We start from the raw sequence: 23,858 nt of genomic DNA, 5'->3' as shown, positions 1-23,858 counted from the left end.
AAAGGAGGACAACGAACTCAGCTCATGATAATTTGACCATTATTTGAGCGTGTATCCCCTTTTCTATTCCACTTTTAGAGTTTCCTTTCAGTTCATCGTGGAGAATAACTCCTGTCTGGATCATTTCTCTATTCCAACAGGTGACGGGACACTGACTGAGAACCATGAAAAGAGTCTTCAGCAGCAAGGACTGGAGCAAGTGTCTCCATGTGGACTAATATTGAGACGATCTGAAGGATATGTTTTCCAGATACGTGAGCAAGGAGAGAGCTGTGAGAGTCAGCATAGCCCAAAAGAGCAGCAGGGAAACTATCTAGGAGAGGGACAGGCTAACTCCGGTAGCAGGACCACAGGGGAGAAAAGAAACACAGAAACCATTCAACAGGAAATCCCCCATCAACAGTCACCCTGCACGTGTAGTGACTGTGAAATTCTTCCTGAACATCAAAGGGTCCATACGGGAGAGAAGCCCTTCAAGTGCTCTGACTCTGGGAAAAGCTTCAGTGAGCACTCACACTTTACAAACCATCAGAAAATACATACAAGAGACACACCCCATAACTGCTCTGACTGTGGGAAAAATTTTAGTACAAACTCACAATTTGTTATCCATAGGATGGCTCACACAGGAGAGAAGCCTTTCAATTGCTCTGTGTGTGGGAAAAGCTTCAGTCAGAAGTCAAACCTTGTTACCCATAGGAGGACCCACACAGGAGAGAAACCCTTCAATTGCTCTGACTGCGGGAAAAACTTCAGTAGTAGCTCATACCTTGTTACCCATAGAAGGAGCCACACCGGGGAGAAACCTTTCAATTGCTCTGACTGCGAGAAAAGCTTCACTCAGATTTCACACCTTGTTAGACATAGGATGACCCACACAGGAGAGAAACCTTTCTATTGCTCTGACTGTGGGAAAAGCTTCACTAGAGGCTCACACCTTGTTACCCATAGGAGGATCCACACAGGAGAGAAACCCTTCTATTGCTCTGACTGTGGGAAAAGCTTCACTAGAGGCTCATACCTTGTTACCCATAGGAGGATCCACACAGGAGAGAAACCTTTCAATTGCTCTGACTGCGGGAAAAGCTTCAGTCACCGCACAAGCCTTTTAAACCATAAGAGGACCCACACAGGAAAGAAACTTTTCAGTTGCTCTGACAGTGGAAAAAGCTTCAGTCAGTTTTCCTGCGTTACTAGTCATCAGAATACATACAAGAGAGTCGCCTTATAAAATCTCTGATTGCAGAAAAGGCTTCAAACACAGGTCAGACTTTGTTAAAGATTAGACAGTCCGCAGAGGGGAGAAAACCATTAAGTTATTTTTACTGTGGGGAAAGCTTCAGTCAGAGCTCAAATCATCTTAGCCTTTGTAGGACCCACAGAGGGGAGAAACGTGTAACCCGAGTTCCCTTTAAGCTGCCCAGCCAGGTGGCCTCCTGGGGTACTGACCTGTCCACTGCCACTCACCTTTCTGCTCTCTGGGGCTTCTCACCACCCGGTCCTGCTGGGGCAGCTCCTCAGTCTCCCCTGGCCAAGGCCCCGAGCTGAGATTCCCGCCCCCACCCCTGCCTCTGAGCAGCGGTACAGATGCTGAACCTCTTCAGGTCTGAGGAGAGAGCAGTTTAGGGCCCAGCTTCCTGGGATAGCACTCCCCAAATGGGATCAAACCCCAAAGAATGGGGTAATCCCCATTTAGCAAAGAAAGGGGAATGCTCCCATAGGTATTGCTCCCATAGGTAGTAATTGTTTACACTAGGCTTGATAATAAGTAAAAGTGGTTTTATTAAGTATAAGCTGTAGGATTTAAGTGGTGATAAGTGAGAACAGGCAGAGCAAAGCAGATTACAAACTCAAAGGTAACAAATGCATCTGACAAAGTGGGTCTTTGCCCACAAAAGCTTATGCTCCAACACTTCAGTTAGTCTATAAGGTGCCACCGGACTCCTCGCCGCTTTTGCAGATTCAGACTAACACAGCTACCCCTCTGATAACTTATCAGAATGTTCATTGTATTTTAACCATATGCTAGCCTTTGCCACAAGCTCTGTGTGGAGTTTAAGCAATGACAGTGGTCAGTATTTCTCAGCAGTAGGGCTGGAGCAAAGGAAGGTGTGGGGGGGGGCATGACAGCTGCCCTGACACTGTGACATCTCCCCCTGCCCCCCAGAGATGCCCCTGTCTGCAGGTTTCTAGTCTCCCAGCCAAAGCCCTCCAGGCCAGATACAGCTGAGCTGGGCCAGCTACAGCCTGGCCACTGGGCTGCTATCTCAGTGCAGACATACCCAGAGCGATTCCTTTTGAGTTGGTGTCTCAGGGAGTCTCTCCACTTTCCAGCCCCCCCATGTGTGAGTGCTGCTCTCTGGGGGCAGGGCCGACCTGAGCCATTCTTGCACCCTGAGCAGCGGGCGCGTGCTGCATGCACGCTTCCGCCCAAGGGTGGCAACCTATGGGGGGCACCTGATGCGGCGTCCCTTACTCCTTCAATCAGGTGCCTCCATAGGTTGGTGCTCATGCGTTAATCTGGCCCTGGCTGAGGGTGCAAGTGCCAGGCTGAGCGGGGTGGGGATGGGGGCAAGAGTTTGTATTTGTTTCTCCTTTGCAAATAAAGCAGATGGTTAGTTTCTCCCACTCCTGAGCGCCACTTGTGGCTTCTTGCACAAGAAAACATACACGCTGCCATGTGTGTGCTGTGCTTTTGTGCAAGAGTGCCCATGGCAGTGTAGGCGCTCTCTTGCGCAAGAAAGCTCTGATGGCCATTTTAGCCATAGGGCTTTCTTGCACAAGAAATCCCTGCTGAGCGTCCACACTGCCCTCTTGTGTAAGAGCTCCTGTGGAAGAGGGCTTACACCTGTTAAAAAGGAGCATTGCGCAAGAAGCCCTCTCTTACCACGCCGTATTGTAATTTTCCTTGAGCAAGAGCAGGTGGGCAGTGTGGACACTTTGCGGATTCTTTCCCAAGAACGGCTGTACTTGCTCAAGAAGCTGTGAGTGTAGACATAGCGCGGGTGTCCTTTGTTCTGCAGTAACTGGCTCCCACCATCCCATGGCTGCTGCCGGAGATTCCCAGCTGGGAACCCCTCTCCTGGAGGCTGGGGCTTGGGCCATTCTATGCAGGAAACCCAGGGCTGGATTAAGGCATGGGCTAGCCGGGCAGCTGCCCGGGGTGCCTGATATAAGGGGTGCTGTGTGCCCCTTACAGCTAATAACTGCCAGCAGGCACCACACGCCCCTATTGCGAGCTGCAGCAGGTCTCACTAGCCACCCTGCAGTGGTCACCTGAGGTTAACCCCCGCAGCGCTGGCCAGCAGCACCCTTCCCCCCGCGGCTGCGGGGCCCTGCATGGCCAGGCTCAGCCTGCTCCTGGCAGCACCAGGCTGAGCACTAGCAGCGGTGGCTGGGCAAGGCACGTGCCTCCTGCCGCTGCCAGCTCCACGTGCCTTCTCCCACATTACGGGGGCGGGGGGGGGGGGGGAGAGCTGGGCCATGCATGTGCCCTTCCCCAACCCAGGGTGCTGGAATGGCTCGGTCTGGCCCCGAGGAAACCCCCTCCAAGGGGGAAGCAGGGATGTTGCTGTGGTGTCCCTGAGAACAGTCAACCCACTCATCTGTTGACCCAGTGGATAGCAGCCTGTGGCTCATTTCCCCTTCCTCACCTGGGCGGGGACACGGCTGGGAGTGAGGGTCTCCTGTTTCTCAGGGGGCTCTGACCAGTGGGCTGAGACCGGGCTTGGCAGAAATCTTTCCCAGAGACACACAGGCTGGAGAGATGTTTGTGGGGAAGCATTTTGTAAATGTCGATGGAGGTAAACTATTCTTGCAAGTGGGGGGTTTGACGCTTTCAAGTACAAATTTCCTCTGTCCTATTGTTTCTACTCTGTGGTGTTATCCCATTTGTCTGCCATGCAAAAGGTCTGTGTCAAACCCAGGCGGAAAGAGCCCCCCTCTTTCTCCATTCAATTCCTTCTCTGATCCCTCAGGCCCACTCCTGTCTCTCTCACAGCCCCAGCTACTTTGCTTTCTGCTCTGGTGTGTACCCTTCCCTGGCGCTATAATACCATGGGAAGGGATCCTTTGCCAGCTTCTTAACTAGTAGCTCATTCAGGGCATGTTTACACAGCAGGGCAAAAGTCAAACTAAGATGCACAACTTCAGCTACTTATTTGTGTAGCTGAAGTCAAAATAGCTTAACTTTCTTTTGGTGCCATTGACAGGAAGAGACCTTTCTCTTTGACTTCCCTTACTCTTCATGAAATGGGGGTTACTGGAGTGAGAGTAGGAAGTCTGCCAACTTGTACTTAATTGGAAATAACAGCTTGCTGTATAGACAGGCACTTTCTTTCCAAATAATACTCCAGTGTAGATATGCTCTAATTGTCCCATCACAGAGCTGATGCTGAAGGACAGGAAACTACAGAGTGCTGAAGGGGACTAATCAGATACTGAGGGGTTTTTCCCCTCCTCTTTTTTGGTTGGGGGAAATTGCTTCTGCTCTCCTACAAGGCTGGAAATGTCAGTTCATGTCCTCCCTCCTGGGTTCTACTAGAGAAATCAGAGACTTTTCCTATTTGAGAGCTGGAGAAAGCTAAGACTGAATTGCCTTGTATGCAGACTCTATAACTGAAGGGAGGGCATTGTCTAGTATAGGGCTTGAACCTATGACTCTGAAATTAAGAGTCACATATTCTACCAACTGAGCTAGCCACTCCGTGCGGTGTCCCTATTGCAATATCCTGTCACAGGATAGAGGATCAGAGTGTTCTCAAATGCTTGATTCAAGGCTCTGTCCTGTCCCCAATGGGGCGCTCTGGTCTGTGTGGGTAGGCCTAGGCACACTGGCCTCTTTTACCACAAGAATGGCCCCATTTCAGTCTCAGGTAACAGGAGTAGAGTCCGTAGCAGCAAGGAAAGGTTCCCTGAGTGAAACGAGGCAGAAATGCCATGTCTCACGTCCTGCAGCAACCCTTTCTGCCCTGGCAGGCACTGCCCTTTCTTGCACTGGCCTGGGCCTGGCCTTCCTCTCCTCCCAGCACCACAGAAAGCCCCTTCGCATGAGCCTGGAAAAGCTAGAGGCCGAGGCCTGTTGCCCCCGAGAGGCTTGTGCCTTGGCCTCCTCTGCCCATGGCGACCAGGTCTCCCAGCTGCCCCCTGTGCGCTGCTGGCCAAAGGAGGCAGCAAGGCAGGAGTGGGAAGAAACAAGTCCTGCTGAGGCCAACAGCACAGGCTTAAGTATCCAGCCCCAGCACAAAATCTTCAGTCTGGCCTATGTTGCTAACTCCTGCTCCTGCACAAGCTCAGAAGGGAGGAGGAAGCCCTGTTGCCTCAGGCCGGAGGAGGTGACAGGAGGCCTCCTCTCACAGCCTTACACTTTGCTTCCATGTCGGCTAGGGTTGCCAGGTATCCAGTTCTGAACCGGACTGTCCAGTATTTGAGCTTTCGGTTCGGGAAACAAACTCAGAAAAAGTAATTGAGGAAATACAAATGTCGGGTATTTTCTAAATAAGCTGGAATGTAGATTGTGAGGTATTGTCAAGTGAGTCCAATATTTCTGTTGGACCATCTGGCAACCCTAATGCCAGCAATCGCAGGGGCCAGGGAGCTCCCTGATTGGCCGCAGCCTCAGCCACTTCCTGCTCCATGGCCCAGGCCCAGGCAGTCCAGGTGGGTCTCTGTGGGGCCCCGAGACATTTTGTTTGCTGTTGTCCAGGTGCAGGGGGCCCAGATTCTGCAACACTCACAGGCGGGGGCTGGTTTGATGCTATTTTAGCGGGTTTGAGGTTAGGTCAAGGTGGCTGGCGGTCGACATGGCGCACTGAGACCCAGGGGAAACAAGCAGCTGGAATCTCTTGCTGCCAGCATCTTGCCTCCTAGCTTCTGCCATGTCAGCAGCAGCCACAGCCCCTTTCATCCACTGGATCAGCACGGGAAGGGAGGCAGGAATGGGGCCAAGCCATTCCATTCACAGTGCACTACATCATACCCTGCACGTGCAGGCTGCCTGCACACAGTATCCCAGCCTGCACATGCTAGCCGCCAGCCGCTGAGCACAGGCAGTGGCTCCGGCAGCGCCGAGGGCTTCATGTGCGGTGGCAGCTCACATTTTCCTAAGTCCTTCTGGGACACTGACGAGGCCTCCCCTGGCCACCCATGGAACTGCTGATTCAGGAAAATCCTGATTGGGGAGGATTGTTGGGAAGAAGGAAACCACAAGCCTGGAGTAGGTGCAGAGGCTGCTGTGACTAGCACTGGCAAGGCAGGGCTGTGACTGCAATTGCTGGGACAGGAGAGCCAGCACCACATGCCCTTGTGATTCCCTGGGGGTATCAGCACCTGGAGAGCCTGAGGGTGCAACCTCTGCAGCTCCTGCAGCCATGGAGAGTGAGGTTCTGTAGGCATCAGGTGCTTCTCACTTATGGGTTCCTTCTTTCCAACACTTCTCCAATCAGCCTTTGGGGAGAGGCTCTAGCATGCACATCTCCCTGCTAGGGCTGTAGAGTTGCCTTTGAGGTTTGGCACAGTTGAGGGGAGGGAGAAGTGCAGCAAACATTGATCATCTAGCTTGTAAATTCCTTGGTCCTAGGGTTTGGGGTTGGAGTCCCCCGGAGGGGACCTGGCTTTCTTCAATTTGTTCCCTTCCTGAGGGCACAGAATTAAGGAGAGAGAATTTCTTAACCCCACAGCAATTGGAGTTGGCCAAGGAGTTAGTGTCAATATTTAAGTGGAGGCAAGGAAACCCTCAGGGGTGTTTCTGTGTGTTTGCAGACCGAAGTTCATTCAAGTGGTTTATTTTTTTCTGGACCTGCCCAGAGCACCCCCTAGAGACTCTGAAACAAAGAAGACATATGAGAAGAACCCAGCTTTCTTCCTTTTGCTGTGAAATGGATGGATCTAGCTCAGGTTTTACTCAAGGGATCCGTCTGTTTGTGAAGTACCTGTGACAGCACCACTGCTCCTCAGCCCCTCATCAGCAATGCCATGTACTTGGGGGAGCAGTTGCCCCGAGACTTGTAGAAGGGACAACCTGGACCAGCCACAGTTAGTCAGGCTCCCTTTGATAGCTCAGCTGGCAGAGCAGCAGACTGTAGTGTGTGCTTGACAAGTGGTTCTTAGGTCGCTGGTTCAACTTCAGTTTGAAGGAATGATTGTTCTCCCTCTGGCCTGGCCTTAACAGAAAGCAACCAAGGTGGTTGTCTTGGGTCCATGTCTTCAGAGCCCTCCCCTTCAATTGACAAAAAGATTGTAGGTACAAGCTGCCAATTAAATTTCTTGGGCATGCAGGTTCTGTCCACACACAAAAGTTCTTTAGGAACAATGGCTGCTATTCCACAACAACAATGCAAGAGTCTACACAGCAATTCTGTTATTTTGAAATAATTCTGAAATAACGGCTTATTCCGACTTCTGCAAACCTCATTCTACGAAGAATAACACCTATTCCAATTAGCTATTTTAAGAAAAGGCCTGTGTAGATTTGCCATGGCTGATAGTTTGAAATAGCCCCTCCCTGGGGCCATTCTAAGTTATTCTTCCTGGGGCTCTAAATCGAGGTAGCTCGTCTACACTGGGGAGCCTGCCTCGGATTATTCTGAGGTTTCCCTGCAGTGTAGACGTGCTAGTTCGAAATAAGCTATTTTGGAATAACTATTCAAGAACAGCTTATTCCAAAATAAATGTTCAGTGTAGTCGTAGCCAGAAAGATGAAGCAGCAGGAGGGAAGCCAGGAGTCCAGAAGGCCAGCCTGAAAACTCTATTATTCCATATGGCTACACACAGAGATTTGTAGCTCAAAGCTGGAGCTGCTGTGGAAGGAGGTGAAGCTACAGAAGCTGACGGGGGACAATCAGTGGGCGGAGGGTTATTTTTTCTCCTCTCTGGGCTGATGTGGTGAGAACTGAAGAGAAGAAAATCCTCTTCCCTTCTCAGAGGATAGAAAGTACAGCTTGTTCCCCTCTTTCTGGTTCTACTAAAGCTGGACCCCAGGACTAGACTTTTTCTTTCTAAAACCCTGGTGAAAGCTGAATGAATTGCTTGTAGACTTAGAATGTGAGTTAAAGAACAGCATTACCTAGCATGGGGCTTGAACCCATGACCCTGAGATTAAAAGTTTCATGCTCTGCCAACTGAGCTACCCAGGCTCTATGCTGCAGTATTTCCCCATCACAGGGCCATCTCTCAAATGACAGGTAAAGAGGCCCATTGCAGGATTTCTTTTAGCGCAGCAGCAAGGGGAGATGGAGGAAAATCAACCCCCTTTCCAAGCTTTGTTCTCACGGCATCAAGTGTGCTGCAGAGAAAGCCCTTGTGCGTTAAAGGGCATTGGGGAGCCCAGAGCAGAGGAATCCCCTCAACACACGCAGTCCCAGCCCCCAGCCTCCTCCACATCCCGAATCCTGTGCCCTGACTTCTCTACCTTCCACATCCTCACCCCTTTCTTGCACAAGAGAGCATCCACACTGCCATGAGATCTCTTGCACAAAAGCACAGCGCGCACGTGGAAGTATGGATGTTTTCTTGCGCACAACTTGTTGCACAAGAACCCTTGCGCAAGATGTTCTTGCGCAAGAAGCCGCGAGTGTAGACATAGCCAATGGCAGCACCTCCAGCCTCTGGGAGGTCTGTATCCTTTGCTGCAAGGGGACACAAAACCAGGTAAGGTTCCCCTCCGATGCCCAGATCCCCCAAGACTCGGCAGCCCCAGCTTGCTCCAACACCTTCCGTTCTCCCCACCCTCTCTCCTGGTCACACACGGCACCTCTTGGTGCGTCTCAAGTCAGGCCCTGCAAGGAGCCACCGGGGCAGGAGCCAGCCCTTGGAGCTCGGCTTGTACCGGAACCAGCAGTTTCCCACCATGTCTCGCTTGAGAAGAGGTGACTTTTTTCCCTTCTTCTCACCTCACGTCTCCCTTGTCTCCGTTCCCTTCAAAGGTCTCCTCCACGTCAGGACCTGCCTCCTCATGGCACTGCCCCTCTGCCGCTGGGCTGGGAGTGGGAGATCCCACAGTCTGCATTTGGGCTGAGAAGTCTCACTGGGACTCATCTGTTGATGGGTTAGTCAGCCCGATGACCAGCTGGATCCATTCCGTAGTGCTGCCCGAGAGGGAACGTTCCCAATCTCCATTGGTGTTTCCTGGGGCTTTGTGTAGGGGATTGGGCTTGGCCATCTTCTCTGCTGGAAATGCCTCTTCTTTGGAAAGCAGCTCCCAGGAGTTCATGGAACTTCTTCTCAGCTTGGGAAAGGGACAAGCAAGGGGCGATGGGACAGGGGGTTATGTGATGATGACAGGGGTGCAGAATCTGGGAATGGAGGGATCACTCAATAACTGTCTGTCCTGAGGATTCCCTCGGGACAATGAAATTGGCTGCTGTTGTGAGACAGGATCCTGGGCTAGTTGGACAACTGGCATGGCCCATTCTGGCTGCTTTGATGTTCTATTTGGCTGTTAGTGTCCCCTCTGGGCAAGGGAGAATGGACCCTCCCCCCCACCCCGCCATCCTGAAGTGGATAGGAAATGACGTGAAAGGCTAGTGTAGGTGAGCAAAGACCTTAGTTTTCTGTTTCCCTGATGGTCTAGTGGTTAGGGTTCAGCACTCTCACTGCTGTGGCCTGGGTTTGATTCTGAGTCGGGGAAACCAGCTGTAACTTTTGCAAAACACGTCCCTAGTCAATTTTCTTGCCACGTTACAGCAGCTGAGACCCAAGAGGTTAACTCAGGGCCCCTTTCCCACTTCTCCCTCACTGCTAAAAAATTGGTCTAATGGCACCAGCAGCCTTCCAGAACAACCCCCCCACCCCCAAGTACCAGCCCTTCCCTCCCCCTTGGCTGGGCACTGTGTGGACTCAGGCCTCCCTGGTGCCAACCTAAGGGCTCTGGAGAGGACAGGGCAGCTCCAGGGGCAGAGTCCTTTTTTCTGCAGTAGTTCAAAACCAGACCCTTGGTTTGAACTAAAGTTACTCCTCATTTTTTGCCCTCTGTGCCTCCCTCCCCTCCCCGAACACACCCAACACACTCCCTTCCCACTTTCTTCTCTCAGTTCTCCTGCTGGTAACACAAACAGGACTTTGCCCTGTTGAAAGAACAAACTCTGGCTGTGTCTACATTGGCACCCTTTTCTGTAAAAGGAATGCTAATGAGACACTTCGGAATTGAAAATGCCGCAGGGGATTTAAATATCCCCCGCGGCATTTGCATGAACATGGCTGCCGCTTTTTTCTGGCTCGGGGTTTTGCCGGAGAAAAGCGCCAGTCTAGACGGGATCTTGCGGAAAATAAACCCTTTTCCGGAAGATCCCTTATTCCTACTATCAAGTAGGAATAAGTAAGGGCTAAGGCTGGCACCTTCCTCTGATGGTCCCACTGCCTCATGTCAGCAGTGCTGAGGGGTGGCTCCAGGAGGAGAAGCTGGTTCAGGGGAACTTGAGCTGCTGGGCCACTGAAGCAGGCCACCAGCAGCAGCCCTCTGTGCAGGGGACATATGCTCCAGGCCTCCTGGTTATATTGAGTCTCCCCGTGTGGCTTGGGCTCCAGAGCCTGCCCCCCAGCTGGTGCCTTGAGGTAGCCACTGCAGCAGCAGGAATTTGGGCATCAGTTCCCCTGCTTTTGGGGACAGGAAGCCAGGCCAAGGCCCTTTTAGCCACTGGGGCTGTGCAGGCTGGAGCCACCCCCTACCCAATCTCTGCATTGCTACCTGCAAAGCACATATTTTTGCTTGTTTCTGCTTCCCTGTCCATAGCAAGCAACTAAAGGAAGGGAAGTCACCAAACCAAACACCCCTGTGGCCAGCACGGGCCTTGAACCCATGACCTCAGTGTTATTAGCACCACACTCTAACCAACTGAGCTTGCTGGCCTACAGAAATGCAATTCACCAGTGGCCCTTTCAAGAAAGGCGCCTGAGACTGCTGCTGGGCCTTCTCTGCAGCTGCCAATGGCTCTTCTCTGATAGGGCCACTAGCGACTCATTCTCGTGTGCTGGCTAGTCCGGCTGGTTTGAGGGTTGGTCAAGGTGGCTGGTGGCTGGCAGACCCTTGACACCAACCACCCCTCACTCAACTGGGCCAAACTGGTGCCCCAGTTCATGCTCACTGGGACCTGTTTTACTTGGTTTCCTTCCACCCAGATCCCCCTTCTTCTCCTGGGCTGCGAGGAGCATCACAGGGATCGTTTCTCATATCCTAGCACAGGGCCATCTGTCCAGTGACAGGAGACGGGGCTGGTTTCAGGATTTCTTTTAGCGCAGCATCAAGCAAGAGGAGATGGAGGAAAATCAACCCCGTTTGCAAGCTTTGTGTGACAGGAGGGGTGTGAGCTGCGGAGCCTGCCCCCCAGAAGGTGCGTTTGATTGCACCCAGCGGCAGCAAGAATTCAGGCCCTCAGGCCAGTGCATTGGGGACAACGTGTGAGCCCTTCCATGAGCATTTTCTGCTCCCACTGAGGAAGGCAGCTGAACAGGACTGGCCTGCAGCCCACGTCCCTTTCAGCCCCAGGTGCAGGAGGTAACAGAGCGGGGAGGACAGTCCATGGCCAGAGCCTCCTACCAGCAGTCTGGCCCTGCGCAGAGTCTGTGCATGACGAAGTTCTCCCAGCAGGGCGATGGCCTGTTCTCTGCAAAGTGCTCAGCCTGTTTCATTCCTTTGCAGGAACGAGTGGGATCTATGCGCCCTCTTCCTCACTGACAGGAGTGTCTTCCTCCCTTGGTTTCACACAGGGTCTGTTCTCCTTCTAGGGAGGAATGCAAATCCAGATGAGTGAAATTGCAAATGAAACATGGATTTGAACTTCCTGAGCTTCATTTGCATAATTTCAAACACCAAATCCAAGTGAGACCCACTAAATCAAACGCAGAGGCCACTCCCACCAGCACTGCATTGAAGCCTTTGCATTTCCATTTGTGCCACATTCTGGGTCCTGCCCAGCTGCCTTCCCCAGTGGGAGGAGAAAATGCTCATGGAAGGGCTTTTTCCAGAGGAGCAGTGTAGTGTAGACATAGCCTGAGTGTTGCTCAGCACTAGTAGGAGACAGGGAGGGGCAAAACGGTCTAACGGCACCTGCAGCCTTTCAGAACAACCCCCAGCCCCAACCCCAAGGACCAGCCCTTCCCTCCACCCTCCCTGGGATCTGTTGGACAGGTCCTGACGCAGGCATGGGTGAGCCCGGTAGCTGCCCAGAATGCCAACCAATGTGGGATGCCTGATGGCAGATGCATCCCTTACAGCTGCCATCAGGTGTCGTGTGCCCAGCTCCCGCAGCACCTTCTTACCCGCATCCCTGTGGTGCAGGCCAGCAATGCTCTCCCACCACAGACGCAGGCCCCACACGGGCCAGGCCTGCTGCTGGGAATTGTTTGGATTCAAGCCCACCCCAGTGTCAGCCTAAGGATTGCTGGTCTATAAAAGCTGCCTTGGAAGTGAGGAAGCAGTTAAAGTGACTCTGATGGGACTTGAAACCACAACCTTTGAATATCTAAATAGGCTTACCCCACCTCCCTGCAACTTAGAAGTCCAACATACTTTCCACTGCACCACAGAGCCTGAAGGATTGCTGAGCTTGATATCTCCACTTTGCTTTGTAGCATGTAAATTGCTGGGGGAAAAGAAATGGGAGGTAGGTCTGTCTCTTTTAGGAGAGCAGGTAGAAAGAGGGAGGGGGCCACTGAGCCCCCGCCAGAGAAAATAAGAGATAAGAACTGACCTGCACCTGGAGAATGTGATCCCACTGCATCTTGCAAGCTAAGCAAGTGCTCTACCTGCTGAACTAGCTCTCCTACCTGTGAGAAGTGTATCTGCCTCACCTACCTTGTTCCAGAGCTGCCCAAGGCTCCTTTCTGAAAGGGCCACTTGTGGGACTGACACATGTGTGCCGGCTAGCTCAGAGGTTTATGACGTGGTGCTCATACCACACAGACGTGTCTTAAGAGCAAGCCCCTTGTTTCAAGCCATAACGGGCTCGCTATTCCGACGTCCCTGCAAACTTCATGGCACGAGGAGTGAGGGGCATTTCGGAATAGCAATTTATTTGGAAATAAGTGCTGTGTAGCCAGTGCTAAATTACAAAATAAACTATTTCAAAATTGACTCGAAATAAGCTACTTAATTACATCGCTTATTCTGAGCTATGGAACACACCCCTAGTGAGTTAGAGTCCAGCTCTGCCCCCAGCTCCCTGAGCACCCACCCACGTACTGACTCCCTCGCTGCCATGGGGCTGTTTGCATTGGCCTCTTCTTTCTGTAGCCAGGCTTCAGCCAGGACTGAGACCCAGGCAGGAGAATGTGATGCGGCTCCCTGCACCTGGGCCCTGTATTTCTCATCCCTTCAGAGACAGATGACTGTACATTATGAAATGTTGTTGTTGTTGCCTTGGAAACTCCCCACAGACCTTCCCCTGGGGGCCCTGGCAGCCGCTCACATTGCACAGCTTTCTTCAAGGTGAGGGTGCTGTGTAGATACAGCCAGCCTGTTGAGGACCAGCCTGCTGGGGGGAGGCTCTGGCCACTTCCTTTCCTTGTCTCTCTCAGACTGTGTCTACACTGCAGGGCTACTTCTACACTGCAGGCTTTTTGTGCAAGAGCAGCTGTTCTTGCCCAAAACCTTGCAGTGTTTACACTGCAGGCACATTTTTGCTCAAGTAAATTTATAGTTCAGCATCAGACAACAGGTCTTCTTGCGCAAGTTATTCCTCTCCCCATTGGGAATAAGCCCTCTTGCGCAATCACTCATCCACAAGGATTCAGTGTGAACAGGCAACAGGGGTCTCTTACTCAAGAAAGCCCTATGGCTAAAACGGCAATCAGAGCTTTCTTGGCAGGAGAGCGTCCACACTGCCATGGGCTCTCTTACAGAAAAGCACTTCTCTTGTGCAAAAGCATATGGCAGTGTGGACGCACTGTTACACAAGACCTTTTGCACAAGAATTCTTGCACAAAACAGTTCTTGAGCAAGAAGCCTGCAGGGTAGGTGTAGCCAGGGGGTGTCTGGGTTTGTTATGAGCACTGAGCTTTGTACAACAGCCCAGGGAACATTGTGAAAAGGCAAAACTTTCCCGTCCTGGGTGTCCCCGGCCAGCCAGCGAGTGGCACAAAGGTTCCTTGAAGCACTGACTTTAGCTGATTTGAAACAAACCCCTGCATCTGAGAGGTCATTAAGGCGATGGACTGTTCAAATCCCATTCTCACAATGTGCTTGCAGCCCTCTCTCTAGCCTCTCCCAGAGATTAAGTGCCAGCCCCTCCTGTAACCCTGCCTGCCCCAGCCCCTCCCACTGCAGCCTGGGGAAAGGGGAAATCTCCACAGAGACACTCCCAGATGGGACCCTCAATCCCTTCTGCCCTCAAGGGGAAACCTCACAAAGGAGACTCCAGGCAGCCAGGCCATGGGGGGGTCTCTGAGATTCCTGCAGCCTGTCCCACCTGGCTGTTGCCATGGTCCCTCTGTGAGGTCACTGCCTCCCAACCAATGAGCTGAGGTGCTGCACAAGGCCCTTGTGATGTCACTGCTGCCTCCCAGGGCTCATGTCCTGCCCCTTGGCATGTGTGAGCTGCTCCTCCCCCCCTCACTCAGGGCTGGTTCTGGGGCTCAAGCAGGGAACATCAGAGGATGCTCAGGGGGCCACATTGCTAGGCCAGGGGCCCTCCTGTGGGGCTGTGAGTGTTGCTGTCCCTGCTGTACAGACACGGCCATAGAGCCTCAGGAGGCTGCAGTGGTGGGAGACACTTCCCTGGTTTCGGGAGGGAGACGAGATGTCAAGGCCCATGACTCAGAGCCAGCTACCCATGCCCATGGAAAGCTGATATTCAGAGGGGTGTTGTGACGGGGCACTCGCGCCCCGCACCGAGAGTGCGCCGGGAGGCGCCGGGCGGTGGGACGGGGCACTCGCGCCCCGCACCGAGAGTGCGCCGGGAGGCGCCGGGCGGTGGGACGGGGCATTCGCGCCCCGCACCGAGAGTGCGCCGAGAGGCGCCGGGCGGTGGGACGGGGCACTCCCGCCCCGCGCGGAGGACGCGCCGGGAGGCGCCGGGCGGGTACATCGGGGGGCACACCGGCAGCCGGCACAGGGAGCGTCGGGGGGCAGCGTGCGCCGCCCAGCAGGGCCCAAGAAGAAGGGGCCGGGCAGGCGCCGAATGATGACGTCATAAGCGAGGGGCGGCCAGGAGGCGTCGCAGGGGAAGTGACGCAAGGGGGGAATGGAGCCGGCGGGGGATTTAAACCAAGGGCTGGCACGGTGGAGGGAAGCACGGTGGATGGAGCAAAGCGGGGAGAAACGGAGGGAGAGGTGAGACAGGAAGGGTCAAGGGAAGCGGGCCGGGAGGCCTGGTGGAGCAGGAAGCGGCCCAGGGCGGGGTCGTGGAGCCCGTGAGCGGGTGTGTTTTGGGGCGTTCCCCCATCCGCAAGGGAGGGACCACGGGTCCCTGCCTTTAGGGCCCTGGGCCGGGGTTCGGAGAGGGGGCGGGCCCGAACCCCCCTACTCCGCCAGCAGGCCGACCGGCTCGGGTGTAACGCGAGTGTGCGTGATAAAAGGGCCACCGGCCTTAAGTGTGACTTCTCAGGCTGAACTCTCTGTACCCCAATTAACTCAGAGTGGACTCTGGGGGTGAACCGGTTTACAGGTGTGATCAGCCCTTCCTGTGTATCTGGCTTCTTCAAAGGGGCTTAATCAGGATCTAAAAGTTGAAGAAGGGACATTTAGAAGGGTGAATTTCTTTCCCTGACAATGTTTTCTGTGTGCCCTGGTGGCCTAATGGACAAGGCATTGGCCTCCTAAGCCAGGATTGTGGGTTCACCTGGGTGACAGTTTCCTGTCACTGACAAGGAGTTTACTCTTCTCTCAGCAAGGATGCTCCACAGTGGCTGTCTCCCTCTCAGCAGAAGCTGTTCAGACCCCTCACTAGCAAATGCTGGTGTTAGGTGCAGCTCTGAGTGCTTAAAGCCCTGGTATTCGAAGTAAGAATGAAGGGGCATGTTTTGCTCTGGAAGGCCCAGGAGTGACATCCAGAGGGAGGTGGCTGTAGCAGAGCAGGGTCTGTCTGGAGACAAAGCGGAGCCTGGGGATGAGAAGGCCCATGAGAGACAGACTCCAGAGCTGTGGGGGACTCTGCACTCAGAGAACATAACATAAGAGCGGCAGTACTGGGGTCAGATCAAAGGTCCATCTAGCCCAGTAGCCTGTCTGCCTACAGTGGCCAGCACCAGGTGCCCCGGGGGGGGGGGGGGGGTGGGCCGAAGACAATGGTCAAGCGATTTGTCTCCTGCCATCCGTCTCCAGCCTCTGACAAACAGAGGCCAGGGACACCATTCCTACCCCCTGGCTACTAGCCTTTTATGGACCTAACCTCCATGAAATTATCTAACATATGGCCCAATGGCTGATGGCCTTGCAGAGAAAGGCCACTTCCCCCCTCCTGCATCCTAGACCAAGTCAGACCCAAAGTCAATGGCAGGGGTATGTGAGGGCAGGTCCTGCTCTGGGGAAGCACCGCAGCACTGTGCATGCTGTGAGAAACTGGACTGAATCCCAGGGCGTGGGGAGCCCCCTGTCTCCAGGGAGAGTTGTGGAGTCTGGGATGGAGACACCTGGGCAGCAGTGGCTGCAGCTTCAGGATGACAATGCTGCTGACCTGCAGCACCAGGGGATGCAGGAGGACTCCCAAACGTTTTCAGGCAGTGGGGAGGGAACATCAGGTGAGTGCTGGGAGGTTGCAACACCCAGGACATGTCTATAATTGCACCCTCTTTTAGGAGAGGGATGTAAATGGAGACATTTGAAATTGTAAATGAAACCAGGATTTAAATATCCTGCGCTACATTTGCATAATCACATCTGGGCGCTGTTTCAAAATACTTTACATTGAAATAAAAAACATAGTTTAGGTGCAGTTATTTGGGGAGAAAACCCTTCTTCCGAAATAACCCTTAAACACTCCCCTCTGGTCTGTACCTAACGGCAGCATCAGCGTTTGCTAGTCGGGGCTCTGGACAGCACCTGCACAGAGGGAGATGGCAACTGCGGGACACCCTGACCAACTGTCCCAATGTCTCACAGCAGAAAAGAAAACAAAAGAGGCCAATGCAAACATCCCCAGGGCAGCCAGGGAGTCAGCACGTCGGTGGGAGGGGCAGGGAGCTGGGGGCAGAGCTGGGCTCTAACTCCCTGGATGATCTTGGACTGTTCAGTGAACCTCTCCCCGTCTCCATGACCCTGTCTGTACAGCAGGGACAGCAACACTCACAGCCCCACAGGAGAGGGTTGGTTTGGTGCTTAACCCCACGGCCCAGCAAGGAGCCCCAAACTCCCCCAGTGTGCTGGGAGCCAGGTTTGCTGTGTGAATTCTGTGGGGCAGGCCTGGGCACTGGGATTAGTTACCAGTTTCCCTGGCCCTGGGGCACTGTTGAGCTCACAGCTGTGGTGGCTGAGTGGTTAAGGAGTTGGACTAGAAATCCAATAGGGTTTCCCTGTGCAGGTTCAAATCCTGCTCACAGTGAGGCCTGTGTTTTGGCCACACCGCTAACCACGGCAACAAGCTGTACAACCCCTGAGCCACTCTCCTGGTCCCCAGTCAATCCCTTTCTGCACCTTTCTGAGAGGGACACGGGGCATGGTGCCTCATTGTGGGTCCCTGAGCTCTAGGGAAACTCAGCTCCTGCAGCCTCTGCCCCTTGCCCAGCACCCCATGGCTCAGCCCTACCCCTGGGGGCTGCCCTGCTCCAGTGTGTGATAGGAGTTGAGTGAGAGGATGGAGCTTCTGCGCCTGCCCCCAAAGGTCCATCCATAAAATGTTGGGGATATGATGTGGGTCACTCCTCCCGAGGCACACAGCCCCCCACCCCCCACCCCGCCCTGTGTTGGGAGCAAAGGGTCTAAAGAAGTATTGCGGGGGGGGGGGTCTTGTTTCCTGCTCTTGCTCTGCCTCTTACCCCAAGGCCTTGGCCAAAGAATTAGTAACAGAATATTTGTCCAAATTTATGTACAGAAAAAAACTGACAAGCATGTTTCTGTGGGGTAGTGGTTATTGTGTTTGCTTAATGTGCAGAAGGCTCCTGCTTCAAAGCCAAGCAGAAACTGGGAAAAGGGGTTCTGCTCTTATTTGTGGCTCCCCAGGTAAACACAGCTCTTGCTGCTTGGGATAAGCCCAACTCCAGGCTGAGTAAACCAAGGAACAGCAGGAGCCCTGTCCCAGGAGGGGAGGGTCCAGTGTGTGTGAGGTTGTTGCCCAGACAGACAGCCCCAGGCTGGGAGGACAGAGCTGCCTGAAATCTCGGCTACACCTAGATTGGCATGATTTTCCGGAAATGCTTTTAATGGAAAAGTTTTTCGTTAAAAGCATTTTTGGAAAAGCGCGTCTAGACTGGCACGGACGCTTTTCCGCAAAAGCACTTTTTGCGGAAAAGCGTCCATAGCCAATCTAGACGCGCTTTTGCGCCAAAAAGCCCCGCTCGTTATTTTCTCAATCGGGGCTTTTTTGCGGAAAACAAATCTCAGCTGTCTACACTGGCCCTTTTGCGCAAAAGGGACTTTTTCCTGAACAGGAGCAGCATAGTATTTCCGCAAGAAGCACTGATTTCTTACAGTAGGAACTCAGTGCTTTTGGGGGAAATTCAAGTGGCCAGTTAGACCAGTTAGACTGCTGGCAAGTTTTTCTGAAAAAGCGGCTGATTTTTTGGAAAAACTGGCCCATCTAGACACAGTCCTCCTCAGGCAGGCACACAGGTGTTAACAACATGCTCATGCAGTGCCATGTTCCAGCCAAGCAGGAGTGTTTCTTGTGGTGTCACCTGATTCCCCCAAACTGTAGCCTTTGTACCTGCCCCCTGACAGGGCACAGCTCCAGGCTGCAGCTCAGTTTTTCTCCTGCAGGGCACCTGCCTGACAGCTCTAGCACTCCTCACACCCAGGGGGGTACATTGGTGCTAACAACCTGCTCATGTGGTGCCATCTCCCAGCAAGGCCAACAGGGAGTGTTTCTTAGGGTACCACCTGATTTCCTGCAAGTGTAGCCCTTGTACCTTCCCCCTGGCAGGATAGATACCCAAGCTGTAGCTCAACTTTCCTCCTATAGGGTAGCTTGTGATGACAGCTCTAAGCAAACCCACCAACCCGAAGTTATTAACCCGTATTAGCACATGCCAAAGCCTGGGATTGAACGAGGGACCTTCAGTTTCTCAGTCTAACACTCTTCCAACTGAGCTACTTCAGCTGTTACAAAAAGCCTGTCTGGCCTGTAATTCTCTGTCTGGGATGTTTGGCAGCCGGGCCGCATGTCGTCATGCCCTGCCCAGGAAGGCGAGACTGGCCTTTCCACAGCGCCCCTCCCCCACAGCCAGAGCCAAGGTTCCCTCTAAGCCAGGTCTGGGCAATACAGGCTAGCGGGCTGGATCCAGCCCATTAAGACACTCCCTGCTTGCCCCACCCCCACACACTGCTGAGAACAGGGACTGCTGGGCCGTTGGTGTCCCTGCTCCCAGCACAATCCAATTGGTTGGCTTCTGGCCACATGAAGCACCGTCCCCCCGCCACTCAGGGTCTTATTCATCAACCCAAATGCCCCTGCAGCCTGTGTGGGGGCAGGGCAGACAGGCTGCCTGAGAAATGTGCTGGGCTGCTGGCCAGGAGTGAGCCAGGTAAATCTCCCAGTCAGAGCCTGACTCTGGAACCCCAGCCCCTCCCTTCCCTAAACCCATTGGTACCCCACGTAAACCAAACCCTCTGCCCCCCCCGAACCCTCACCCCTCCCAGATCCTGCACCCCAAACCTCTGCCCCCGGTCACAACCCAACCCTCTGCAACCGTCCCTGCACGCCAGTCCTCTGCCCCAAGCTCCTGTCTGCACCAACCTGCATCCCAGACCCCTACCTCCTCCGTTAATAGCATGGAAACCTGCAGCGTTCCTGCACAGGGAGCGGTTCCCAGTTCTTCCCCACCCCTGCTCTAACCTGTGCAGCAGCCCAGCCCCACAACTGCTTAATGAGCCCTGCCCATCTAGGGGCTCAGGACTCTGCCCACGGAGCTGCCATGTCCTCTCCAGAGCCCTTACACAGGCACCGGGGAGGCCTGAGTCCAGGCAGTGCCCAGAGGAGCCCAGCAGAGGCAGGGGGAAGGTCTGGTACTTAGGGTGGGGCCGGGGGCTGTTCTGAAAGGCTCAGTGTCAGTCTGAGCATCCGTCCTGCTCTGGGACATGTCTCTGTGGCAGGAACCTGCCCAGGCGGCTCTCGCAGTGAGGCCCCTCCCTGGCAGCACCGAGCAGTGAGAGCTGAGTGAAGGCTCCATGACTGTGTCAGAGGGAGGCTCCAAGGGGCCCAGGCCTGGTGGGTCATTTCCCCATGTTACTGAGTGGGGCCTGGGGCCAGTTCTGGGTTGTCTCCTTCAACAACCAAACTGAACCAATGGATCTTGTGCCGACCTGACACTGCGCTGGGCTAGTGCTGTGTGTGCCATAGAGCTTCCTGTAGCGCTGCCCATGCAGGAGAGGGGAGGAGCAGTTTGAGTCACCCAGCTCAGCCCCTTCTGAAAATGGCAGGTACTGTCTTAGCAGTGAGGGAGAGGTGGGAAAGGTGCCATGAGTTAACCTCCTGGGTCACAGCTGCTGTAACATGTGGTGAGAAAAATGACTAGGGAGCAGTTATGTGAAAGTTGAGGACAGTTTCCCTGACTGGGAATTGAACTCAGGCCACAGCAGTGAGAGTGCTGGAGCCTAAGCACTAGACCACCAGGAACAAGCCACTTTGCTCACCTACACTAGTCATTCACAGGCCATTTTCTGTCCACTTCAGGATTGGAACAGCCAAAAAGAAAATCAAAGCAGCCAGACTGGGCCATGCCAGTTGTCCAACTAGCCCAGGATCCTGTCTCATGACAGCAGCCAATTGCATAGTCCCAAGGGAATCCTCAGGACAGATGGTTATTAAGTGATCCCTCCATTCCCAGCTTCTGGAATACACCAGCTAGGGACACCTGCCCTGTCCATCCTGGTTAAATGCCATAGATTGACCTTTCCTGAATTAAATTATCCAGTTCTGTTTTGGACCTTGTAGATTTCACCTTTGCAACATCTTCTGGCAAGGAGTTCCACTGGGCACAAAAATGCTTCCTTTTTAATTTGGTTACTTACCAGTTTCATTCTGTCACCCTGGTTCTAAGTAGGTGAAAAATAATTTCTTATTTGCTTTCTGCACCCCTGTCATCATTACATAAACCCCTGTCCCATCGCCCCTTGCTTGTCCGATTCCCAAGCTGTAAAGAAGAAGTTCCATGAACTCATGGGAGCTGCTTTCCAAAGAAGAGGCATTTCCAGCAGAGAAGATGCCAACCCCAATCCCCCTACACAGAGCCCCAGGAAATACCAATGGAGATTGGGAAAGCTCCCTTTCGGGCAGCACTACACAATGGATCCATCTAGCCATCGGGCTGACTAACCCATCAACAGATGAGTCCCAGAGAGACTTCTCAGCCCAAGTGCAGAGACTGTGGAGTCTCCCACTCCCAGCCCAGTGGCAGAGGGGCAGCGCCCTGAGGAGGTGGGTCCTGAGGCAGAGGAGACCTTTGAAGGGAACAGAGACAAGGGAGACATGAGGTAGAAGAAGGGGGAAAAGTCACCTCTTCTCAAGCGAGATGTGGTGGGAAACTGCTGGTTCCTGTGCAAGCCGAGCTCCGAGGGCTGGTTCCTGCCCCTGGGTCTCCTTGCAGGGCCTGGCTTGAGAAGCACCAAGAAGTGCCGTGTGTGGCCAGGAGAGAGGGTGGGGAGAACGGAAGGTGTTGGAGCAATCTGGGGCTGCCGGGTCTTGGGGGATCTGGGAATCGGGGGGAACCTTACCTGGGGCTGGAGGTGCTGTCATTGGCCTTGGACTATGTGGCTGCAATGCCCTGGTCCCTGCCAAGGCACCACTGAGGAGCCTCAACCCCAGCGCTGCCTCCTCCCATCTCAGCCTAACCTGCCTAGGGTTATGTCTACACTCGCGGCTTCTTGCACAAATAATATGCAAATGAGGCTAGGCGTGGAATATTGCCGAGCCTCATTTGCATACCTAATGAGCCACCATTTTTTTCAGAAGAGGCTCTTGTGCCAGAAGGAGCGTCTACACTGCCCCTTCTTGCGCAGGAAATACCTCTTGCACAATGCCGTTCTTCCTGAAAAGTAATAGGTGTAACGGCAATATGCAAGAGGGTTTTTCTTGCACCAGAAGGGACAGTGTAGACAGCTCCTTCTTGTGCAAGAGCCTCTTCCACAAAAATGGTGGCTCATTAGGTATGCAAATGAGGCTCAGCGATCTTCCATGCTTAGCCTCATTTGCATATTACGCAAGAAGCCGTGAGTGTAGACATAGCCTAGCTGTCTGCCCCGTTCTCCTGATGATCAGCATACACATACCACCCTGCACTAGGGGGCAAGCCCTGGGACTGTCTTGTGGGTACCAAAGGGAGCCGCAATAGGAGAAGATTTTTTGTTTCTGCCTGGCTTTGAGTCAGTGACTTTCTGCCCATTAAGCAAACATGAAAGCCACGACACCACAGAAACAGCCATAAGTGCATCTTCTTCGGTACTTTAATGTAGATAAATATTCTGTTACTAAAGGTCTGTCTGCACTTGATTACGCCTTCGAGAGAGGAATGCAAATGTAGACATCCAAAGTTGCAAATGAAGTGGAGATTTAAATATCCCGTGTTTCATTTGCATAATCGTGGACTGGCGCTATTGCGAAATAGCACTATTGCGAGAGAAAAAACGTGGATATTTCGAAGGAAAATCCTTCCCTCAAAACAACCCTTACTCCTCAAAACATGAGGTTTCTAAGGAGTAAAGAGTCTGAAGAGTTCAGGTGCCTTCGATGGAACGTTTGGAGCCCTGTGCCGGGACCGTTCACAGCCGCTCTGCGCACAGGCCCCAGCGCCTGGAGGGACACACCCAGTGAGATTCAGGGCTTTACCCTCCACCCTGCTAGATTTATTCCCCTCGCTCTGCGGGAGGGAAAGGCTAGAGCAGGGGTCTGGGGGGTGCCTGGCTCCAGGGGAGGGTTAGAGCCAGGAACCGGGTATTCAAACTTCTGACGTCTTTCCTTCCCTGTGGGTGGGCAGTGGGTGCATTGGTCAGATTTGGGGCTTCAAGTGTCTCTGCTCTGTGAGGACTGTGGGAGCTGGTGTTTGGTGGGGTGGGCAGGGAAAGGAAGGGATTCTGGGAAGCAGGATTCCTGGGTTTCTTTTCTAGCCAGGCCACCTCTTCCCCCCGTGCCTTTAACTCCACATTGTTTACTTGTATTTCAGTTAATTTCCTATGGGCAGTTTTGTTTGATTTGTTAACATTGTGAAGCCAATTTCTGCTGAGACATGTTTTAGTAGTTAAATTCCTGGACTGCCATTGCTCATTAAAAGTGCTGTCATATGGTTGGAAATGGGGAAAATATTGCATTTTATTAACATCAGCAGAACTGACTTACATAGGGCGTGTGTGTTGTGTAGTCTTGCCTTAATCTTTGTATTCACACCCATCAGTGTGAAAGAAGATATTTGCATATATATTTGCATATACAGACAACTGTGGATAATTCCCTGTAATATTATCACTCTCATATAACTTTGTATTAAGATCGTCTCCTTTTAGATATATCTCTAAGTGTTCTTCTAGAATCTCGGTAACATTTCTCCTATAACTTTGTATTAAGAGAAACTTTCCTTTTTAAGAAAAAAATGTCTTTTGAGCTCTCCCCTTTCCTTGATTGCCCTGTTGAAATGAATGAGGTGTGAATGGAGAATGAAAGGGGAGCACCTCCAGCAGCAGTTGCCAGGGTGGAGAGGGTCTGGGAGCCAGATCCAAGACAATACCTGTAAAGTGAACTCATTAAGAAGACTGGACAGACAGACTCCTTGGGAGTCAAGCAGCAAGT

At 53.1% G+C, this 23,858-nt stretch overlaps 2 protein-coding genes and 3 non-coding genes across 16 annotated transcripts in view; 2 read left to right on the top strand and 3 right to left on the bottom strand.

The window, feature by feature from the left end:
• LOC142821493 (uncharacterized) overlaps positions 1–23,672 on the top strand; it is a 35,042-nt gene extending 11,370 nt beyond the window's left edge. For 5 of the 7 annotated variants that reach the window (XM_075912559.1, XM_075912556.1, XM_075912558.1 and 2 more), the window contains one exon: positions 141–23,672. In XM_075912559.1, coding sequence (XP_075768674.1) covers positions 141–1,231 — 1,091 coding nt within the window. In that variant the 3' untranslated portion in view covers positions 1,232–23,672. The remainder of the gene's footprint in view (positions 1–140) is intronic. The other 2 variants (XR_012898248.1, XM_075912557.1) reach the window with 2 other exon arrangements.
• LOC142821483 (uncharacterized) overlaps positions 1–23,858 on the bottom strand; it is a 94,977-nt gene that overhangs the window by 34,595 nt on the left and 36,524 nt on the right. The gene's annotated exons all lie outside the window — the stretch shown is intronic.
• Positions 8,060–8,132, bottom strand: TRNAK-UUU (transfer RNA lysine (anticodon UUU)). The gene has a single exon. It is a non-coding gene; the product is annotated as a tRNA-Lys (tRNA).
• TRNAS-AGA (transfer RNA serine (anticodon AGA)) lies at positions 17,387–17,468 on the top strand. The gene has a single exon. It is a non-coding gene; the product is annotated as a tRNA-Ser (tRNA).
• TRNAL-GAG (transfer RNA leucine (anticodon GAG)) lies at positions 19,109–19,181 on the bottom strand. The gene has a single exon. It is a non-coding gene; the product is annotated as a tRNA-Leu (tRNA).

Source organism: Pelodiscus sinensis, chromosome 31 (assembly GCF_049634645.1).
Source record: "Pelodiscus sinensis isolate JC-2024 chromosome 31, ASM4963464v1, whole genome shotgun sequence".
Taxonomy (NCBI): Eukaryota; Metazoa; Chordata; order Testudines; family Trionychidae; genus Pelodiscus; species Pelodiscus sinensis.
This window is presented reverse-complemented; position numbering and strand designations above follow the sequence as displayed.